Below are 24,226 nucleotides of genomic sequence, written 5' to 3' on the forward strand. Positions count from 1 at the left end.
ATATTTTTACCAGCTGCATAAAACAACAATCCCCAGACATCTAATGTAGAGGGGTTTGATGCTACGTAGAAAATAGATAAATATTGACGGCAATCCAGGACGTTTTTTGCTATACTGATATTTTGCAGTTTCAAATCATGCCATGGTCAAATGAAAGCTATTGGTCAACATTTAGCCTACCGCTGCAGGGAACAGAGAATTAACACAATAAGAAGTTGTTTCAGTTTACGTTGTATTAGACGGCAAGAAATTACACCTCTTAAAATTACTAACACAAGGCTCAAGGAAGACAGTATTGGGCCTAAAGGTCTTCCTTGAGACATTAGAAACCTCATAACTTGGGACCTCATAACTAATGTGTGCATGTGTGGGTTCTCTCCAGGTGCTCAGTTTTGATTGAATTGATAAAGTGCTCTAGAAGTACAGGCCATTTACCATTTATTGTATAAAAAAAATAAAACTTTTTTCCCTCCCTTACATTAATAAACCAAAATGTAGGAGCTAAAATTAGTACCAGCCAGTCATAGAAGGTGAAGATCTAAAATCAGACATGAAACCTGCGATTTGTGCTAATTGTTAACAAAGCTAATATGCACAATTAGCTTTGTGCATATTTTATAAGTAGAATAGTTAAAATGTTATGTAATTATTAGACTGAGAGGCCTTTGTTTTTCACAAAACAGAGTTTTTTGATTACAGAAACCCTCGTGTGCCATACTCAATCATAGTGAAATGTGGACAAGGACACAAATTCATGAAATAGCACAGCGCTACAAATTTACATCAGCTCAGAATACTTTCTTTTTATTTGTGAAGATCGAATTTAGCTTCACTAGTAAGAAAATGTTTCTGTATTTGCCTTCAAAAGTTTATTCTGGTTCCGAGTCAGTACCTGTTTATATTGGAAATGTTCTTGAGACTCTTCATTATTCTTGTCTGATTAAAAAAGTAATAAAACCTTAATATTTTGCTTGTTCAAGTTTAATAAGTTGCATTTGGAATGATTAATACCAAGCATAGCTGTGAACAGCACATTTCTCTTCAAGCTGTTTCTGAGTTATAGAGAAGTCATCTATAAGAGAAATGTATAAGAGATGTGTGTAACAGTTTGTGACTTAAAGTGTCACCAAACAGAGCAGGCAGAATGTTCAGGGAAGCTTGCGTCTCTGTGTCTGTGCTGGTAAAAAGAGAGAACATCAGCGGGATTGTCTATCTGCCAGCTCATCATTTCAGCAGCTGTTTCACGAAGGATCAAACCCTCTACTTAAGTTATTAGAGTTTGCCTTTTTATTATTGAAATCACAAGCTACTGAGATCCTTTTCGGATTGCCGTTCCTTTGTCTTTCAACACAAACAGCAGCTGTAGCAGCGGCAGTGGAGCCACTCAGGTGGGATGTGGGCCAGCGGAGATGTGGCACACAGCAGATATCTTCCAAGCGACAGCCCATGTGTCGCATGTAAAAAAAAGTCTCAAATGCTCATATTGAAAGTTTCAGCAGCTTATAATTCAGCGTGCCAGTAGTCCAAAAGACAAAAGACCCAGTCTTTTGTTATGGTTAATTATCAGAGTAGACCGACCCCTTTAAAGCCCTCCATTTTGCGCTGAACAAATTCATATTTAATTTTGCTCTCACAAATTTGACACAGGGCTTTGAATTTTTCCATTCAGATCAGGCTTTAAAGGGGGAATTTAAATACCCTATGAAATGAGTCCTATTTGAGTTCATTTTCCAGATTGTTTCAACACTAAAAACCGTAGAAAAAGATAAGAAGGGCTGCACACTGGCCTAATGTTTCCTAATGAAACCACATTTAGCATACGAGGGAACATTTCAAACCACAATACCTTGAAAATTAGCTTTGGCATTAAAGCCAACTTTAGGTGTCTTATCTCTTATAAGCTGTTGAGTCCCGAAAAACTGACTTGGCAGAATGAAAAAATAGCAGAGAGCTTTTATCCAAAGCCAATCCCACTGAAGTGTCATTTCCACAAGCTCTGTCTCGAGCTGCTTGTAGCTCTGAACTGGGTCAGAGAAATATGAAAAAGTAATAGCAGTGCTTTCTGAGAAAAGCCTCACACCGCCCATGTGATGGCAGTCCATGTAACACACAGCTCCTTCAGGTTTATATGTACTGCTGAACTTTTGTCGCAATTTGGTTTAATGCTAAATTAATCCACATTTCTGGGTTTTCAGACACTTCAATCAGTAATCTTAAGTTCTTTTTATTTACTTTTCCTGACTCTGCACAATATCTCCAACTCAAATGCATCTCAAGAGGCCAGTTTAACTTTGAAAAAAAAATGAGAGAAATGATTAGTTTCTTTAAATATAAAAACATTGCTAGAAACTTGACCCATTCCTCCGGACAGAACTGATGTGACAAATTTAGGTTTGTAATTTTGCTTGCAACCAAAGCTTCAGCTCTGCTTTTGGCACGGTGTTCTCAGGCTTTCAAATTCCACACTTTTTTTATGCAACAATGAAAATTATGAACAAATACATAAACAGTTTTTTATCATCTCAAAAAATTAAAATAATTTATCATCATGAGCCTGGTGTTCCCCAAAGACATAAAGTTTGGACTTTAAGTTGTGTAATGGTGTAAAAGATGTTCGTGTCTTATAGTTTTTTTCCCCTTGAATTAGCTCAGCAGATGTACAATCAGTTGATGTGACGGACACACATCTCAGAAGCTCAAGTTAATATAATACCAATGATCAGTTCTGTATGCTTGCCTGTGTCCATAACTACACAAAACTGTATCTATGAGAGCACAGTAGTATTGGTTTTCAAATTGTACACAGGAATTTTTCCACTTTGTTAGGTTTTTGTTGAAACTTTCTAAACATTTTAAATCTCCTGTTAGCATGCGGGTTCAGTTGGATATCTTATTGAATTTGCTCCAAACCATCTAAATCATGTCTTCTGCTGTTTCTGTCACTTTACTCCTACTAATCTTTCCAACTCCATTCTGGACGTCACCTTCCTGACCTCTGACACATAGCCTGGATCTGAAAGTTGGAAAAGGTTCAAAGCGACTCGATCGCATCCTTCCAACCACTCTGCATCCCTCAATCAGTCTTCCAAAGAGGCGGGTGAATAATTCAACGTGTGGCCATAAAGATAAAGCTTTCTTTTACCCATTACGCAATATACTGAGGGAGAAGAAAAAGAAGACTCATTCTGTTAAAATACTGCTGACAAATTTATAAGAACAAGCTGCAAAGCCAACTATAAATGTTTTACGAAATCACATAGTGGTTTTTCTATGGTACGAAAGAAAGAAAAGAAGAGAAAAGCCTCAGCTCAGTGGAAAGGCACATTTCCAGCTTGAAGATGCATTTTACAGACTTTAAGAGAATGTTTTATCACAGTGGATTATAAAATACTATGTCATCAATAAATTTCCAAGAGCAAGTAATAGCGCACATTGGATCACTTTTGTCTTCATGTCCTTTATTTTTAATTTTAAGTGTGTATGAGAACAAAATAGAAACTTTGCAAGTGGAGCCACACTAACTAAAATCTAATTGCAACCATGTTCATTTTTTAGACCTGAATGTGAAGATAAATGCAAAAATACAACAAAGCTATACTTTTACATTTGTCTCTTTTTTTTTTCTTCTCTAAATCTCGGCCCGGTGGAGGGGGATATATTTCAGCTTCTCATCTTCATTCATTTTTTTAATACCAGGGAGAAATGATTTATGCTTACAAGCTTTTTCAAATCAGTCATCTCAGCTTGTTATTGTTTTTTTTGTTTTTTTCATTTTCAGCCTAATTTCCTTCTTTGGACCCAGTTAGAACGCCTCCATGAAACCCATTCATATCCACTTTGTCAAATTTCAAAGATAACGACTCATCATTTTGACAGCACATTTCCTGTTGTTGAAAAGCAGCCAGTTTTATTTACGCTGTTATCGGAAAGTGTCCTCTATGTTGGCTTCGGTTGCTATTTCTTGAAGGACAAGAGTTCACCATATCCTCCTACTTAAGCTCTCTTATCTACAGAGTCAGAGTTACTTCCCAGCTCCCTACATTTCCCACAAACATCGTTTTATTTCTGTTGGAGCCTTATTAATATTTTTTCAGAAATCTTGTGCTGGACTGTATTTTTCAATGGAGCTATAGTTTGCGATGTTAAGAATGTCAAATATAAGCTTTCCATCGGAGTTCTCATTATAGTCAAAGCAAATAGTGTTGCTGTTTTTAAATACCATGGCTCATTGCATTACAGCTAACCTTATCAGAATAGAGTATCAGTCTTTATTTACAACTGTTGGCCAGACTAAATGGCAGTGATAAACACATGAAGAACTTACAAAGTTGAGCAAATGGTCAAAATGTGAGAAGAATATCTTTTGCCTTATTGAAGATATTAGTCAAACTGTTTAGTGACTTCCTCACTAAACATTGTTTTCTGCAAGCTCAGCAACTGTTGCAATGCTGTTAATGAAGTCGTGGCAGATATAAAGTCAGTTGGTTCGGGTCATAAGCCAATGTCTTGTTGCATCTCTCAATAATCTCTGAGTTGCAGTCAGTCGAGTCTCATTCAATTTAGTCTTTGCTGGTATCTGTGCCTTGGTACTTGTGAGAACAAATGGATGTTATGAAGGAAGTTTTTTTTAGGGTTTATAGATGGTATCTTTCTTTCCTCTTTTTAGGCTGAACTTGTCTTTACCCGTCATACCAGACAAGTAAAGAAACCTTTTACCCTGGAGCTGCATTCACTCAGCCGCTATCACAACACACATTTCTTTTTACCTAAAAGATGGAGCATTACCCACGAATGGAGAAATATGGAATATTAGTGAACTTTCGAGGAGTGTCCACCAGCCAACCAAAATCTCTAAAAGAGTTCATTATCGACTCATCCACAAAAATACCCAGAACAACATCTAAAGCTAATTCAGACCATCCATGGGGATGGTCTGATGCTTTGATACCTGGATGACTTGCTGTTATTGTTTCATTCATAAATTCTGCTCTGAACCCAAGAAATTATTCAATAGCCATCAGTTGGCAACCTCCGATTTGTTTGAAAAACGGGTTTTAGGCTCATCTTGGAAAAAGTTAGGGCTGAAATCTGATTCAGATGCCGCCCGCGTTCCCTTAAACAGGACGTTTAAATGCTTGAAAACCCTCCATAGTGGCTGAAATAAAACAAATCGGCAAAGGCAAGTCGGCCAAAATTCCTCCGCAGTGATGTAAAAGACTCATTGCCAGTAACACAACCAGTTTTTAGGTTTAGGGGCCAATTACTTTTTCATATAGGGTCTGGTTGGTTTTGGCTGCCTTTTCTTTCAAGTAAAACCATTTGGACACTGCTATTAGTTTACGCTCTGCTCATCTGCACATAGCAGATTTGAAACATTTAAGTGTGACAAAAGATAAAAAAAGAAATCCGTAAAGGGGAAAACAATTTTTTTTTTTTTTACACCCAGCACTTCATATGTTTTCATTTGAGCTGTTTTACGTATGGCAGCGCAGTCGGTGCTTACAGCTCACACGGCAGGTGAAGTACTGTGTTTTCACGCAAGGCTGAGAAAGCTGTAGGGCTCCAAGCTGAAAAGAGCGGGTTTCCCCCACCACCGCACATTGGTCATTACTCTAAATCATCCCCTACTTCCTCCTCCTCCTCTACCCATTGACCTCCGCTTGCATCCGCTGACCTGGAAAATATCTGGTGAGTCCGAGCCGCCGAGAGCGGTACTGGGGGCCTCCCGTCGCCTCAAAATAGCAAAAATATTGAGCCAATTACGAGATTATTATCTGGTGGCAGTGGCAGGGCCACGCCGTGGGAGTGTTTTCATGCCTGCCAGGGCTCCCTGCTGGAGGAAGAAAAATGAACCAAAGGTTGGTGGGGGAGAAGTGGTCAGCCCTCATGCCCACTTGCCTCCGTGTTGTTTCAACTCCTTTCACTTGACAGACATTGGCTGAGATCCAAACTGCTTACTAAGAGGTCATAGCCGACAAGAAAGGATCCCAGTTGGAGCTGATTCTGTTTTACTTAGTGCTAATTCATTAAATGTTTAATGCGTACACATGATTTACAGTTAAAAAAAAAAATTGCCATTAATGCACTCTTTTGTTCATTTGTGGTGAGACATGAGTCACAGGCTGAACATGGCTGCAGAGGGAATTAGTTTGCAAGTAAAACTCGGTCATTGGGAAAAGCAATGATGCATCAGAGCCTTTATTTCAAGGTGGTTAGTTTATAGACAAGCTTACAAAGGGGTGCATTGAGTGATGTATTGCTTGTTGTTTTTGTAATTGGGAGTAGAGCTGCTCTTGGCATTCGTTTTCAAACGGTTGGTTCCATACAAGTAAAATTACAGTTTGTAATGTTCTGTCATGTACACAAACTGTTTGCTCTGTTTGTGCTCTAAACATCTGTCACTCTTAATATTTGCCTTTTTTTTTTTTTTTTTTTTCACTGCAGCTCCTACACACATGCCAGAGCAGTGAAACTGATTTAAAGTGAAGACTGCTGCGTTTCATTTCGGAGCTTGCGTCTTGTGTCTTGAACGGATCCCGCTGCCTGTGTTTCCTGCGTCAGCGGGCTTTGGGAGTTGTATTTTAGCAGCGCTGTAAAGACATCAAAAAGCAGACTTGGGAGCTGCAGTAAATCTCGGGCGCTTGGACATTTTGTCATCTGTTACATCACCTACAGTACTAAAGCCGCTGAGGTTTTCTTTGGAAAGTGCTGCTCGCTGCTGCACAGTGGAAAGAAAGACTTAGGCTTAATTTGCTTTCAGTAAAACAAAAACAGTGTTCATTGCTTCTCTTTTGAAGTGTGAAACTGAAGAGTTGTACATGCATCAGGCATACAGTGACACACCCATTTTTTTAAATTCTATTTTAAATGTAAGGATTGTTTTAGAGGCCATGCTGCGAAATACTTCAAACCAAAAATATGAACCGTCCTTGAACCATTCCACATTTTGGAATGGTTTATCCAAAATGTGGGATTTTTTTTTTTTTGTAAATGGAAGGAACAAACTTTCTATACACAAAGTGTATTCTTCTAGAAATATACATAAAAAAAATGTATGTGTAACTAAAAAGGTGCCAAAAGGTGAGCATCATTTGAGTCCGTAGTCTGTAGAACCGCCTTTGGCTGCAATTACATCTTCTTGGGCGACGTCTGTGCCGTCTCTGCACATTCCTCAGTCTGCAATTTTCAAGTGATTCTCAGTTGGATTTTTCTCTGTACTTTGACTGGACAATTCCGTCCCACTGTAGTTCTGGCTGCATGTTTAGGATTGTGATCCTGTTGAAAGTTGTTTGTAGCCTCCAACAGATTTCCTTCCAGGATCACTTAACTTCCCCGAAGAAAAATTACCTTCACATCACGATGCTGCAACCGCCATATCACTGTGGGGATGTTGTGTGGTCAGGATGATGTGCAGCGTTTTCCCCTAAGTACAGCGTTTTGTGTTTAAAAGAAAACAACAAAACAGATATTTACAATCAAAGTCAACCAATAAATTTGCTTCCTCTGACCAGGGATCACTTTTCCACATGTTTGGTGTGTCTCCTTTACTCACTTTTGGCTAACCGCAAATGGGACTTCTCTGAATTGAATGAAATTCTTTACAGAATGACTTCCTTCTGATTTCCCATTTTTGGCCAAGTTTGTGGTTGTGGCAAAATGTGAAAAGGTTTACCGGTGTGAATACTTTGAACAGCACCGTCTTCGTGTTGTCCTGATCACAACACGCCACATTATTCCCGACTCTGAGGATCCCTCCTGAGTTTCTCCAACTCCACCACATCACTGATGAGAGAGCGTCGACCACAGAGCAAGCAAGATGCACGCCATCAAATATGGATGCTTCCTTTTGGACAGGACTCATGTCTTTTTCAAAGCACAATAATGTTCTTCTTCATTGCAGTTATACGTTTTACGGTCCATTTTGGAACTCAAGTCGCTCCCGAATCAGCATGATTACAAAACAGGCAGGAAGGAATTCAGACATGCTGGCGTCTGCAAGTCCCAGTTTATCAATAATTAGTCTCACTGCTCTTTATCATTGGCTTAGGAGCTTAGTAGCCTTTGTAGTCCCAGATGACATTGGTTTTTGTTTCAAAGCACCATCGTACAGCCTCACTGTGTACTTCTGGTGCGATGAGGCAGAGCTAATGTGAGAGGAAAGGAGCCTTGTCCAAGTTGCTCGCTACACAGCTGTGGAAGACATCCCAGATACTGAGAGGACTCTGGAGGTCGGGTGACGGTCAGAGTTGCAGGCTGATGTCGAGACATCGGTGCACCCTTGGTGCTGTTGCTCTTATCGACCACTTCCCTCCTGTTCCTCTTCTGCTGACCTCGTGAACGGCTTCTTGAAGAGGAGAAGCCACTCAGCACGCTGAGCCACAAAGACCGGATGTGCTGTGATACATTGACGTCTGGCTTTTAGAAATGTTACCCTCAAAAAGTACTTGTGCCTAAGTAGTGTAGTAAATAGATTTACTCCATGGTAACTTATAAGATTTTAATGTTCATGCCCAAAATATGCAGGACACTTGATATTGCTTTAATGGTTCACCAAAACTCCATGCCTTTAGTAGGATTTTCCATTATACCATAGTTGTTTTTTTCCTGCATGTTGGCAGCATTGTGGGGAGGTAGGACATAAGTGTCTCACCTAATATCTTAACTATATCCTCAAAAGATGTGTTTCAACCTGACTATAAACATCTTTGCAAACATTATAGATCTCTTGTACCACCTACTAAAAAATATAATCAACCCAAATTGGAAAGAGCCCATGTCCACATGGTATGTGGCAAAATTACGAACCAATAATGAGGAGCGGTCAAAATTTAAAAAGTACAGTAAAGGCACAAGCAACCTTGAAACAATTTAAAGTACAACAGTTGTTTTTGTTTTGTTTCAGACTGAGCAAAAACTGCCAGAATAATCTCAGCCAGATTAGAATTTTATTTAATTTTTTTGTACATCATTGTCCTGCCACAGAGTGTGTCAGATGAAGGTGTACACGTCAGCCTGGGGGTGGGAGTAATTACAAACGGTGTTTGAGCGAAGCCTTAAGCAGCTCCAGGCATCACACTCATCACGACAGTTAACGTCTCTGTTTTGTTTTGTTTTTTTGTGCGAAGCGCAGCGACAGCAAACATCTCTGTGGCCTCTGCCTCATTTTCTTCCATGTATGTTAAACGGAGCATGATTGTACAACAGCCTCAGGACAACAAAGAAGGTTCTGTGCCTGTCATCTTGACTGGCAGGCACGAGCTGTTTGTCCTTTGATCATATGTGCTTGGATGATTCTGTAAACAACATTCTGAAGTGTTGAATAATCTGCAGATGTCCTCCTCTTCTATGTGATCTCTGTAGTTTTTTTTGTTTATCTTTATTTACTTATTTTTACAGGTGTGCAAACTTTTTCATTTACCCCAATAACAGCCCCAGCCACTTAGCCGCTGCCCGTCCTCACTTCGAGCCACACCAGGCAAGCAAATGAATAATTGACGCTTGCATTCTGTACTTTGGTGAATTTTAAAGCTGTATTCTGCAGAGACTCTAAATGGTAGAGGGAGGGCACGTTAATCATTCATGGGCTGCTTTTACTCACTTTGCTTAAGGTCACTGTCCTTACAGCCGCTGAGCACAGGGAAAGTAGCAAAAGGTAAACATTTTCCGGTAAGTGCAGGAAAGTGTGGTAGGATTTTTTTTTTTTTCAGCTACCTGACCAGCAGTGCACAGCAGTTGGTGTGGGAGGGGCAAAGCTGTGCGAGTCTGTGCTAACGACAGAAGGGAAGAAAGTGGTCACTCTCTCTGGGAACTCAAAAATAAGTCAAAACGGCAGTCATGTCCAATAAATTTTGCAGTACCTTCTTTTTCAGGTGTCATCGGCGTAACTGACGTCTCTGCGTTGTGCTTTAGTCAAAAGTGCAGATCAAATAAATATCCTACTTTCTCTTTATCGTCTCTCAGGGATCTGATGCCCAAAACCCTGGAGGGCCAAATCACCATGGAGAAAACGCCCAGCTACTTTGTGACAAGAGAGGCCCCAGCGAGGATATCGGCCATGTCCAGGGACACCAAACTGATCGTGGTAGTGAGGGACCCCGTCACCAGAGCCATCTCCGACTACACGCAGACTCTGTCTAAGAAGCCCGATATTCCCTCTTTTGAGAGTCTCACCTTCAAAAACAGGACTACGGGGCTCATTGACACCTCGTGGAGCGCCATCCAGATCGGCATCTACGCCAAGCACCTGGACAACTGGCTGCAGTACTTCCCCATGGACCAGATCCTCTTTGTGAGCGGCGAGCGTCTGATCAGCGACCCGGCCGGAGAGCTGGGCCGCGTGCAGGACTTCCTGGGCCTCAAGAGGATCATCACAGACAAACACTTTTACTTCAACCAGACCAAGGGATTCCCGTGCCTCAAAAAGGCAGAGGGCAGCAGTAAGCCCCACTGCCTGGGAAAAACCAAAGGGAGAACCCATCCGAACATTGATCCCGAGGTGGTGCAGAGGCTACGGGACTTCTACAGGCCCTTCAACATGAAGTTCTACCAGATGACAGGACGTTTCTTTGGCTGGGATCACTGAATGTGTCTTTTTTTTTTGCTAAATAATGAGTGAGAAATACAATGGGTTCTTAGGCAAACACTTGATGGTATGAGAATTTGACACTTTGGGCTTTAAGTTGGAGCACTCTAACCCTAACCCCAAATTTTGTCTTGTTTCCCCCAGTCATTAATTGAAAATTGAAGCTGTTGGACTTTTCTAAAAAAAAGAAAAAAAGTCTTCTGAAATTAAGATATTTACACACTTGGTAAAAGCAGACATTACATTAGACTAAACTTTGGCTCCTGTCAGTCAATTGACATTAGCACAATTGTTTTAATTTGTTAAAGTTACATTATTGAGATTTTTTGTCTTTTCGTCAAGTTGAGAAATGTACATGTATTTCTTCATATTTTGTGGAATTACCCATTAAAGCGTAAGATTTGGATTAAATATTTTTTGGTATTCGCTACAAGGTCCTAACAATAGATTACTATCATTTTGACCAATGTTTTAGTTTCTTCTCACAACATGACATGTTGCAAAAACTATTTCTCTGAATGAATTTGCAAACTATAGTCTGAGGTTTTTTTTGTATTGCTTTTCTGTCTGCTTGACAGTAGGACACTGTCCTTTTATGATTAATTCACACATTTCTCACCACATTCGTCTCTGGGAGACAAATCAGACTTCTTCCTGAGCTAAGTGTTGCCTGGACATTACCAAACTCAAATAAATGATTGAGGCATTTCCACTCATTTGAAGGTTGTATGCAAGGACGAACCAAACTTGTGGAGATCCACAAGTCTCTTATTGATATCTTCATAGATTTTTATTTTTAGTTGATTTTTTTCCTGCGCTGGTACACGACAAAGCAGCGTGAGGTGTTGCCTTCAAATACATCCCCTAGTGTGCCTCCAATTAACTCTGTTGTGAATGAACCAATCGGAAGCGTTCGAAGCTATTAAATCAGCATTTTTGGCTTTCTAAAGCAAAAGGTTAGTTGGTGGAAGCATCCGAATGTGAACACAGATATAAACGGTCTCTCTGAGTGTTATTCTCCTACCATCAGGAGTTCTTCCACTCGTTAATCAGCTTTAAGCGATATGCAGAAGCTACAGATTAGGAAAACTATATGCAAAACTCTTTCTGCGGAAATTCCTCTGACCTGTGCTCATATTTCAAGAACTCGTTTAAAGATTTAAGTCACATCGCTGCATGTTATCGGCATACGTTTCCTCAGTTTGAATCCCAGTGGAAGTGAGACAGAGATGATGAGTATTATTATGATAATATGCAGTTTTTCTACACAGAAGTAATAAAATCAGGGGAGAAATGAGTTTTAAACATGCGTTAAAAGTTTGTTTGTAGCATAAGGAGTAAGGAAAGATAAAAGAAATGTATTTGTATTTTTGAAATGTATTTATTCAAAAAGTGTATATGCATTATGTATGTATTTTGAATAACTCAGCGACTGTTTTCTGAGATTACTAAGCCTTTCCATTTTGCTTTAGAGTTTTACTTTAGTTTTTTTGCTGTTGTGTTTTTTTTTTTTTTTCCCCCAACACTTCACTTTTTCGGGTTATTCACGTCTGTATGTTTTTTTTTTGATATACAGAGATGAATGTGTTGTGTGAACACTTCGCTTTGCGCTTGGTTCCAGAGCTGTGAGTTTGTTATTTCAAGGGTCGTTTCCTCGTCTTCAGTTAATGAAGCTATGGGCAGAGAGAGCAAGAGAGAGAGAGAGAGCACTCAGTGTTATTTAAGCAACATCAACTCCAATGGAGGGAAAAGCACCTCCAAACAGGACCTTTCAAAACTGTGACTCGGATTTCCTCAACATGCCTCCCAGTGAAGCGAACACACTCGACGCCACCACCAGTTGTCCTTTACTTTGAAACCAGGCTCCTGTGGAGGTCTGTTTGAAAACCGCTGAGCATGAGGGCAGTGGCTCGGTTGTGTTCCTAATTTCTAGCTACTCGCAGTGTGAGACCGCACACGATCGGCGTGTTTTTGGGGTGTGTGTCGGAAAACAGTCAGGTAAAGGTTAAAAAAAAAATTATGCACTCAGCTGTTTGGGTTGTCACGTTCATAGGCACTCCTTGAATAAAATATGTGATAATGAAAGCATCGGTCTGTGTCTACTCTGTTTTCTGTCCACCTCGGAAAGCGTGGGATTTAATAGGACACCAAATCGGCAACATTAAAGACCAAACATTAAAGCTGCTGCAGCGCCGCTCACGCATCTCACCAGCCCAGCTGCCAGCAGAATCATAACAGTGCTTGGCTGCTCCACTCATATCTCCTCTCATACACCTTGACATATTGTCTCTGCTTATCTTTGTCCAGCCTCCAAGGCAGAGTGTCAAAGGAGAGAAGGAAGAATTTGTTTTATTAAAATTTGGGGTGTGTTGTAAGCTTTTTTTTCCTTTTTTTTTTTGCACCTTGCGAAACTCAGAAGGACACTTTTCAGTAGCAATGATATTTTTGATTGATCTATTTAGGATGGGTTGGTTTTTACAGTTAATATGTCGATTATATTTTCTCCACTATGTATTTTCCCCCTTACATATTTCAAACACTTTTAATATCAGAAAGAAATAACTTTATGCAAAATGACGTTTTCTGACAATGATATGATTTATTAATGGGGAAAAAAAAAAATCTCTTCAAACAAACCTGAAGAAGCAACTAATTCTGCTACCGATAATGTGAACAACTGCCCATCAAGCTTTGTCAATACCGGGTAATGAGTTTTTTGCATCTGGATGTATTTTGGCCCACTCTTCACTGTTGAATTTAATTTCACCCATATTGGAGGGTTTTGGGGCATAAACAGCTCATTTAACGTCCCGCCTCTAGACTAAACGTGCAATACTAGTTGCTAATTTGGCAGTTGATTGCTAAGTGCTCAGCAGGCAACAAATATAATCTGATCCAGCCATCTTCCACAAAATAACCTTAATTAGTATACTTCCACTAACTCAGTCTTCTAAGTAGTAAAGGTTAGTGCACCTCGTAAAATTCTTACTGGCTAACTTGCAAGAAAAGAGGGCCTTAAATAGTGACTCATAGTGACTCAACAAGCTTTCAGTTAGACAGTTAAAACTGTTGCAGTGCTGACAAACATGTAAATTATACACCGTGTTGGTATGCCGCCTGACAAACGAGCAGTTTGCTCTTTTGAAATAATAAAAAGGCTTGCGCTGACTGACAATGTGCTGAAAAAGTCTTGGGACACGCGCTAGAGCTGAGGGAGCAAAGGGAAGCTGAGGTCGGTCTCCATTTGTTGACTCGTTCAATTTGCTTGTTGTTCCTCCCCGAGTGGCTCAGGACGGGAGATCCTGTCTGACGGTTCTTTCACGGTAATAAACACCGACAGGTTTCCTCCTCGCGTTTAAACCTCTAAAAGGGTGGCTCGGTGTAAAAGAGAAAATGGAATGGCAACATCTGCTGGGAGAGGATGTGCGGGCCACCCCTGTCAGAGCGAATTCAGCTCAGTATCGATGGCACGGTCCTGGGGAGAGCTGCTTCGAGCTTGAAAAACACAGACCGCATGTTCATGGATTTCTTTCTAACTCCTTCAGAGAGAGAGAGAGAGAGAGAGAGAGAGAGAGAGAGAGCCTGCCTGCTGCAGATAGACAGGCATTTCTTTGAGCTTTGCAAAGCTCTTTGATCCAATGTTCTTTAATCCCTCCCATATCCTTTGTTTACCCTTTCCCTCATTCCACAGTTTTCTGAATACACATCGGAGCACCTGTGTAGAGTCACCTGTGCACAATTAGTTTGCCAAATTAAGCCCCTGAGGCATCATGGTGTTATGGTTTCTTGAATTGTGACTTTTACTTTATCTCTCCATTGTCGGCTATGACGTCTCTCATTTTTTTCTTTAGATTGCAATGCTTCATAGATATTCCATATAGTTCAGGTGAGCTACCAGGTACACAGCCTTTCCATAATGCTCGTCAGTAAAATGAATTATGAAACTTTCTAATACGTCCTGACATTGAACTTAGTAAAAAAATAAATAAATAAATCAGTGGACCAACACTGGCTGATGACAAGGCTACTCAAATCATCACTTACTATGGAAGCTTCGACTGCGACCTCGAGCAAGTTTGATTCAGTGGCCCTCATTTCTTCCTCTAGAGTCTTGGACCTTGATTTTCAAATGAAATATAAATTTTACTTTCATTTTAAAAAGAGGATTTTGGACAACTAATGTGAAATGCTGGGTTGTCTCTGGTTCAGGAGTGGCTTAACACAAATGAGACAGCTGTGTCATGCATGAGTATAGATCCTTATGCATCTATAAGTAAAATCCTGACTCCATCCACAGTCCATAGATCCCAATTCTTAAATAGGATTTTCATGTTACTAGTGCACCTTTTTTTCTGTCACACTTTTTTCCTTCCACTCAACTTTCCATTAATATCCTTGGGTATAGCACCCACTTTACATAGATTCACTGCTCTATCAATTACTTTATGAATATATATATAATATGAGTTTCCCTGTTTGAACTTGATAATGGATATAAATAAATTTTTGATGATATTCTCATTAACTGAGATGCACCTGTTAATGGACTGTATGACTGCACTGTGAGTAACATTACACTCTGTGCAAACAAGTGTGCGTGTGCATGTGTGTGTGTGTGTGTGTTAGTCCATGTCCCCATGGCATCACAGCCCATGCAAAATTATGAAGTAAAAGGATTAGAGAGAGGTCGCTTTGAAGAAAAGAGCAGAAGTGAAAAATAGTGCGCACAGCCAGAATACTTTGTGCATTTATCCCAACCCTGGCCCAGTAGCATGTGCTGCAGATGTGGCTTGTCATTGTATCGTAAGGAACACACACAGTGACCGCTTGGTTCGGAGTCTGATCGCCACCCACTTCTGCCCCGCGGAGGGACATGTGGGGGATCAAACCTCTGTTTTCTCTGCTTCCTGTGAGAGAAACCCTTAATCCTTGGCCTAGCCTGAGCAAACAGCTCCACCAGCCACACTCCACTCAGAGTCCTAATCAAAACAGCCTGAGGTGATGGGAGGGAGGGGGTGCATGAGAGCAGACTGAGTCGTCCCTTTGGGTTCAAGTTCAGCTTTATCCATCACGGGTTTTATCTATCATATCATGTTTGTGTTGCCTTTTTAATTGGCGGCTGAAAGTTGATGTTATGATGCTAAACTCAATAAATGACTAATATCAAAGTCTGTAACTTGAATTTCAGTTCACAAACTCAACATTTATCTAATATGGAAGTTGGGTTCGGTTGACAGCAGCTTGGAGACCTAGCATACTAGCACCATATAGAAAATTTTAAGAGCATTGTGCTGAGCTCAGTCTGGAATGTCCCACAGTGTCTTGTTATACAAATTATACAAATATGAAGCTCTAAAAATCTGCCAGTGTTCAGGTAGACTTTGCAATTTAAGGTCTAGTTCTGACCAGCATTACCATCGCAATGTACATTCGTTAGCACATTCCTGCATAATAACTAGGGTAGCCTTCTTTTTATGATTATATTGACTTACTATTTATTTTATATAAGTCTTACTATTTTGAAAATAATCAGTGTTGTATTTTAATCATAAGGCTTTAACATCTGTCAAAATGGCAATCTAAAGAAACTGTCACACCAGCTGAACCCAATCAGTCCATCATTACTTTACATGTAATTTACCACAAAACATTTGATAATGACAGTTGAAGATAGCGACAAGCAATAAGAGCAACTGCAGTCAAACACTCGCTCCTTCATTTAGCTCAGACACTGATAAAAACAAACAAAAAAAAAACCCATCAAAGCTGAATCCTATTATCACGGGAAAACAAACTGTTGGAATGTTAGAGAAAGCTGTCAGCAAACATTTTGTAATGACAGACAACACACAGACTGAAAATTATACGATAAACCTGAAATGGACAACTAGCAGCTGATGACTATCTGATCTCACTCACGCTCCCCTCATCGGTGAGCATCGTGGCAAAAGTGATCACTACTTTGTTTCAACGTGTTGCCAAAATGCAGCCATACGTCCACTCAATAAATTCCTACCAAAACGATCTCTCTGTTTACAGCCAGGCTTCAAGACGGTGTCATTACAGACACTATGTTATTATCCCTAATGGGGCTGCATTTCAGGTTTTGAGGGGGCAACTCCAAAGCCTCCTCTTGTGTCAGAAAAGTGTGTTTAAAAGTTATTTATCCACTTTGAAAAGCAATAGTGTTATTTATTTCATACATTCAAGAGTTTTCCTTCAGTAAAATATGATCTTGGGCATCTGTAGCAGAAGAAGAACGCACGTGAGCCGTGCACGTTTTATCCAACAAACTGAATAGATTTCGAAATGGGAAGCACTTTTCATCCTCTGAGACCTTCTGTTTGTGTACTTCCTCACGAACCACGCGACGCATTTTCTCTCCATGACAGAATAAGGGTTGTGGCTTGCCAAACACAAACCCAATGAAATGTCACAGCAAAATTGTTGGTTTTAACTTTTAAAACCATCTCATGAAAATGGCTGATTGTTCGTTTATAATGAAAAGGCATTTGGTTAGCATGGTAGTGGGAAACCACAGGGCTGTTCTTTGAACTGTCACTTTCAGGCCCAGAATACAGCAGGCAACACACAGTGGGTTTGCAATTAGGATTGTCTGCTAGCAAGACAGTTTTACAGAAGTGCATTTTGACATGGAAGTTTGTGTGTAGCTTGAAAACAGAGCGACAGCTCTTAAAAGCAAAACGATTCATCTTTACGCCTGATTAGAGATGGGATGAACTCAAATATCACATCATTTGGTAGAAAATATGCTGCCCAAACTACCTTCTAGTGAGATTTTATGTGGCAGACAAAGTGGTGCATAATTGTAGATTGGACAGAAAATTATAGACTTTTTACTTATTTATTTTTGAACTTCAACAAATACAAATCTGAATAGTGTGGCATGACATTGTAGTATGCCGTCTCCATCAGCCAGAACTTTGTAGAACAAACTTCTGGTTCAGTGGCAGCTGCAAGTCTTTTGAGGTTTGTATCTACCAGCTCAAAAGAGTCCGATTGGATGGATGACATCTGTTAGATTTAGGTCTGAGCATGGATTTGACTGGAGCATTCCAACACATGAATGTGCTTTGATTCAAGCCATTTGACTGCAGCTTTGACTCTACGTTTTGGGCTGTTGTCCTGCTCCAGGGTGAACCTCATTCTCCGTCTCAAGTATTTTGCAACATCTAACAGTTTTCCTCCCGGGGCCGTCTTGCATTTTACTTCATCCATCTTCCCAACAACTCAGATCCACATCCCGTGTCCCTGCTCAACAAAAGACTCCTCACATCATAATGCTGTCATCACCCTACGTTATTTTCTGCCACTTCGCAAACTACTTTGTGTAAAGGCTAAATCCGTTGGCCTAAAGGCTCAGCATCCAAATATACCTCATTACTTTTAAATTTCAGCTTGGAGACTGTTTTCAGGAGACCGAGTTCGATCCAATGTTTCCACCGAATCCAGAGCCAAACAATAATAATATCCTCCTACTTTGTGTTATTGTTCCCTTTCACATTTCTCTTTCTGCTGTATTAACTGGCCTCATGAGTTGTTTTGCAACAATATAACATTAACTGCACATAGTTGTTTGACAAATTGTTCTGCTTGTTATGTTAAGACAATTAAAAAAGAAACAATGATTTGGGACGGAATGATGGAAACCATTGGATAAGGAGCACCGCTTGTTGATGGGGAAAATTAGCCTGTGTGGCCCGAAACAAATAGCTTTAAATAAATCATCACACACTTATTCCCATTCAGTGCACAGTTTCTGTTTGCCTTATGAATAAATGAGAACTCGACCCTGTTTACCTCCCACTCATTACAGTCGATGGCCCTCCACACTCGGAGGTCGTCGCGCACAAAAACACACGCGAGCTGCAGTTTCGCTGCCGCAGCACGTAGCTGCTAACAACTTTTTAAACGTATCCGTTTTCTTTTGATTTTGGAAAAAAAAAAAAAAAAGTCTCGGATGCTGAACTCTTCACATAATTAATTATCAGACAAACACAGTGTCAAGCAAAAGGAGTAGATGCAGCTTTGAATTTCTCTTTTTCTGAGCAATTGTTGACATGGCGCCAACTAAAAAAAAATAAATAAAAAATTTAAATAGGCAGAGTCAAAAGGACCTGGTTAATTATTAAAACCGCCAAAGTGCTACGGTGCGGAGAGAGGGGACAGCATGCAAACACTACAGGAGAGAAGTCAAGGTTCTGCTAAGTAATTATTTATCACCCAAGGCTATTGCTCTGGAGACAAAGTGAGACTTGAGGGGGCCAACATGACGAACTAGCCTGGTTTAGAACCTTATGAGGTGTTACAGACAGATTAAGTATTACCTCTCAGACTGTATATTTTGAACATGGCACGGTTCGGGTTGATGCAAAGACACAGACCAGGCGATGGGAAACTTGAGCTGCAGCAATGCGGCAAATTTGTCTCTTTAGATGCCTAAATGGGTTAAGAACTGTTCGTTAGACAAAGCGTAATGTAACACATAACACTACGTGTGTTTTTCTAACATTTATTCCCGCTCTGTCACTCAACTCAGAAGGTTTCTCCACTCCCTCATGTAAGCCCTTTATTTAAGGTAAGGGCTCGTTCTGATGAATGAGCACGCTAAGATGGTCTTTGTGCAAGGTATAGCGGTCTAGTCCAAACACAGCTGCTTACACTCACAAATATGACAGCAGCTGCAGCAGCAGTTTGTCTTTTCCAAAGACCTTTGTTGCCTAGGTGGCTTAGGTGCAGCAATTTGATGGATCTGCTTCTGCCGATGTCATAATAATCACAGAAGCTGAATGGATGTTCATTTACACACTCTGTCAACTATTTTGCCTCACGCCGACCGTTGTAATGCATGATGTAATGCTGAGCACAGAGCCACCCCGCCACTAAAAAGCAGTTAAATGAACAGCAAACATCTCGAACATCGTCGTGTTAAATGACGTAAAAAAAAAAAATGCACATTTTAGTGGGACATGTGTCTTGTTGAAAAGAAACAAATCTGTGAGGGAGGCCATCACATAAAATAGGAATTATCTGGTTGGATAAGCATGTGCACTCTTACACTTCTACTTTGCCGATTTTGATTGAATTTTAAGATGAAGTTTCCGTCCAACATGGTGACTTGGTTATGTTTACTTGTTCTACTTTGCAAGATTTGTCCAAATATCTCGAATCCAAAGATTGTCTGGAGGTTCTCACCTGACTCAGCTATTGCAAAAACCTGCATTTTTTTTTTTTTATCTAATAAAGCCATTTTTGCGGATTGGGACACATGCTTTGATTCAATATTGTGCTAAAACATCAAATCCCTGTTGGTTTTCTGATGGAAGACATCAGAAAGTGTGTAATTACTACTGGAATTAAAACTCAATTATAATTTCATCCACATTGACAAAAACAGAAAACAAGTCCAAACACCATGATGCTCAATGACGTTTGATGGGGAGAGGGGTGAGAATTTGCTGTCAGCCTTCATTAGTTTTGGATAAAACTTTTGTAATATGTGGGTTTTCCCCTCATTTTTTCGAATCACTGATGACCATTGGGAATATTTGAAGAAATGTACTCAGATGAAAGGTGACCACTTACCCGTTTTTATCAGTGTGAAATTATGATACTACAGTAACTACGATAAAGGCCCTTAAGTATGGATCGCACTGTTTCTCCAACCAATCCGAATGTTACATCTCCCAGAAGTAAATGCAGTGGGTAAGTTATCAGAATTGTTCCCACGGTGTGTATCGTCTTTCATTTTCTAATGTCGTCTTAAAGGAATTTGAGACTTTTAACAGTCTCCATCAATAACTGCAATGATATAACTAAAAAACACAAAACAAAAAAAAACTCTTATAGATTTTTCATAACACAAAGCAATTTCTGCATGACTGTACAGTCACTTGAAGAGCAGAGTGATACCTCTGGCATTTGTGTCCGTATGTGTGTGCGCATGCAGCACAGAGTACGTGTTTGCCAGGTAAGCGATCCAGGTGGATGGCAGCAGAGGGGCTCCGGTGTCCCGTTTCAGGCAGCAGCTGGTGAGCGAGACCCTGGCCGAGGTCACCGTCAGCGGGGACCGTGCACCCCCCCCCCCCTCTCTCTCTCTCCCTCCCTTCCCATCGCCGCCTTCTCCACACTCGGCCCTGTCATCGTCATCCGATCTGATCCGTGCTGCATACATGGGAACAGCAGCTTCTCCGCATCACAATGGAGCTCTTTTTAATTATCGGGGACAGTGGCCTCGGCCGAGCGATGACAGCCAAAGCGTACGCGTCGTCGTCAGGAGACGAGCAGCTCATGCATTCATTCAGGCACGAAGCCTCACGGGCGCGGTGATAATTGATCACATTGTGGAGCCGTGATGCGCAGCACAAAGGTCGCGCATGAGGGTACACAAAGACACACAGTGACATCCACATGCTGCCGGGACAGCCTGCTGAAAATAACTGAAGATGCAGCGTTGTGTCACTTTTCCACGTTATCGACTTTATAACCAAAAACGTCTACTTTATCGGAATTTCAAACGTCTAAACAGGCCTTTCTCCTTTTTTGTCGTTCACCGTTCAATGAAGTCCAGATTTGCAGCGTGCACATCCAATAGTTCTCCGACCAACACTTCACCTGAGTTGTAGATATCTGCAGCTAAGCTTTTCGTGGAACCTGATCATGACACTGAATTAGGCAACAGCTAAAGGCAGTCGCTTGCACAGGATTTTATTTTCTGGTATGAGAGTAAACAACTCTGAGCACAAATGCATGCATCACTTTTCTATTTTTTTATATATACATGTATATATGTAAAACCCTTTACAAACCAAGCATAACTTTTCTTCCATTTTACAATTACGAACACTTAAATCTAAAAAGACATATTTAAATTTGATATTTTGGCAGATGTAGACATTTTTTGCAAGTCGCTGTGAATAAAGATTTCAAATTAAAAATATTGAACTTTTTCTGTCTCGTTTAAAACATTAACATTTTTAGCGATTGTTGTCTGCTGACTGCTCTCACATTGTGTAAATTAACATGGGGGTATTATGTAGCTGTTGGAGCAAAAACGAGGTTAATTTGTTTGGCCTCATTTCCTTTGGTGACAATTTGTCTGCGATAAGATAACAGCATAAAGACAGGATGAACACAGAAGCATCAAGGCATATTATTATAGCTACATAAGGTCGAGCGGTTTTTAAAATCATGCTTCATCTGCAGCAGAGCGGGAAGTTCTGGAGGATACCGTATGTGGGACAAATTAAACAGGCTTTATGCTCCGGGTTTTAAAGCATGGCCTCTTCAAGCTCACCAAGGAAATTGAGTTTGTGACCGAAAAAATGCACTTTCCTCTTAACCCCCTGACCAGCCGTCACAGACACACAAACTTTCTCTTTGAAGGCTAAACGGGCAGAAACGAGGGAGGATTGGCTGTTCTTCGGAGTTATGGAAGCCCTGATCCTATTACCCGCCACCCCGTGAAAAATGTGTCTGCAGGCCCCAGGAGCTTTTAACCTTTCACTGCGCCGCGCTTTGATTCATGGAGACCAGCGGCGCTCTCATGTGAGTGTTGGCCCGCTGAAAAATGTGGAGCCAGTGTTTTCTGGCCTCAAGGTAAGTCCGAGTCCTGCCTCGCAGTAAACATAGGGATTCCCTGCGACTGGGGAAAAAGTGAAATAAAAGGAATATTTCTCCGCAGTTTTTCCACTGAGAAAACACATCAATCAAGAGCCAATCTCTCACAGTGCATGTTATAGAAATTGTACATGGTTTTTTTTTTTTATGATAGCCAGCCTCAAGGCAGCTGCAGAAAGTGCCTGCTGATCGGAGTTTAAAGCCACACATGCCAGCTTTCTGCAAGTTTAAATCAGTCACTTTTGGGTTTTTTCTTTTTCTTTTTAGGAACAAATGCGGTTTTAGATGTATACCGACTCACAAAAGTAACTTTACTGAATTTTCTTAGCATTCTACTTGCTAGTCTTACTAGTCTACTTGCTAGGAGATAGTGTTGGGAGTTCATAACCCACCTGCGACCAATGAGTTGCCGGTTTGAAGCACCATTCCGTCTGTCCGTCTCAGTTGTTGGGTAAGACTCTGTTTGTTTTGGTCCAACACTGACCAGAGCACATTCTTCCACATGTTTACTGCGTCTCTCTGCATCTCTCTGTTCACACTGCAAGCAAATATGGTCCAAATCAGATTTTTTTGGGATCAAATGACCAGGTCAGACTTTTTTAGTATAAGTTCACTCACCTTTTATTTGTGCACAATGCCATTAGTTGTCCCTTTCATTGATTTTGTTTGAGCAGTGGATCTCTGCAGCTCCTCCAGAGTCACCTTAGTCTGATTATCTCCTTGTGTCTCACTGTAGTTCGCTGAGGTGTTCAATGCTTGGAATGCTGCTTTATAAACCAACCCTGCTGATACCCAAAATAAAAACATTTGATCCTTCAATAATGTGGAAGAAAATGCAACTCAACTATGAGATCCACAAATTTTTTTTCTTCCAAATGTGTGTTTTCTTGAATTAAACTAAGACAGAGCAAAAATAGACAGCTTAATAAGCTTAAACGTCTGCTAATGGGCACCTGCAGTTCATGCCTTTTCAGATTAGATTTATCATTCAATAAAAAGTGGATTTATTGATCTCATTTGTGATGCTTAGCTACAGCCCATTTAGTTCCACATCACAGGTCTCCGTATGAGTTACTGCCAAGAGCCGGAGCATTAAAAGAGCTGACAAAAGAGGGTCTGAGTCCCCCGAAAAAACTCAGCCGTTTTAGCTGCTTTGTTGCCAGCCCACAAAGAGGAGCCTTCGGGGGGCTGGGTGGGGGGCTTGGAAGAAACTCACGACAATCGCACAAGTCACAATATCTACTTGTGTGGCGGACCGTAACTTGCCATGCACCTCAGCTAACGTGTTGGTTTAAATACCAAGGAGAAGCTCTGAAAACAGGCATTAAAGTAGCCCAAATCCCCCTCGAGTGGCTGTGTGCTTAGCATGGTCTCTGAAAGGTATCCAGCCGTTTATGTGAAACCTAAGCACTTCTTGATCAAAGGCTTTTAGGAGACTGCGAGGTGAATGAGGAGCCTTGTACAATTCTCTGTTGATTACTTTTTTTTTAAGTCAGCACAAGCATGTGGGTGTATGCGTGCATGAATGTGTTTTTTTTTTTTTTGTGTGTGTATGTGTATGTGTGTGTGTGTGTGTCTCCAAAGGCAGGAATCTTTCACCGGGGAGAACGGATTAACACATCAAATCCTTCCCTTCAATCAATTGGGAGGTAATGGAGCGAAATCGGGAAACACACACGCTGCACATTGCCTGCACGCACAACAGATTAAGGAAGCTTTCTCTTCTGCACGCCTTAATGAACACTTGTACTCAGATGTAACAAAACAAAACTTTTTTTTTTTTTAATGGAGGAAAATGAATCAGGGGAAAATGATGCTTTAGTTTATTGAATAGGATCTTCAAAATATTTCCAGCTGTTGCCTGGAATTATAGAAAACAGAAATAAGTATGGTAACTTTCCCCTTTTTTTCCTTCTTCCCCCCTCTGTTCAAGGAGGCAAAGCCTGCATGGTTCCTGACAGAAGCTGCAGCACCGCTCTGTGTTTGTGTTTGGACAAACTTGAC

The 24,226-nt window shown here is 40.6% G+C and overlaps 1 protein-coding gene across 1 annotated transcript in view; it reads left to right on the forward strand.

Annotated features, from left to right (window-relative positions):
- The window catches only part of LOC103481651 (heparan sulfate glucosamine 3-O-sulfotransferase 3A1-like), a 34,859-nt gene extending 22,192 nt beyond the window's left edge, over window positions 1–12,667 (forward strand). The window contains exon 2 of the mRNA XM_008437275.2: window positions 9,961–12,667. Coding sequence (XP_008435497.1) covers window positions 9,961–10,582 — 622 coding nt within the window. The 3' untranslated portion in view covers window positions 10,583–12,667. The remainder of the gene's footprint in view (window positions 1–9,960) is intronic.
- Window positions 12,668–24,226: the final 11,559 nt, after the last annotated feature.

Source organism: Poecilia reticulata, chromosome 19 (genome assembly GCF_904066995.2).
Source record: "Poecilia reticulata chromosome 19, P_reticulata-male-v2, whole genome shotgun sequence".
In the NCBI taxonomy this organism is placed as follows: Eukaryota; Metazoa; Chordata; class Actinopteri; order Cyprinodontiformes; family Poeciliidae; genus Poecilia; species Poecilia reticulata.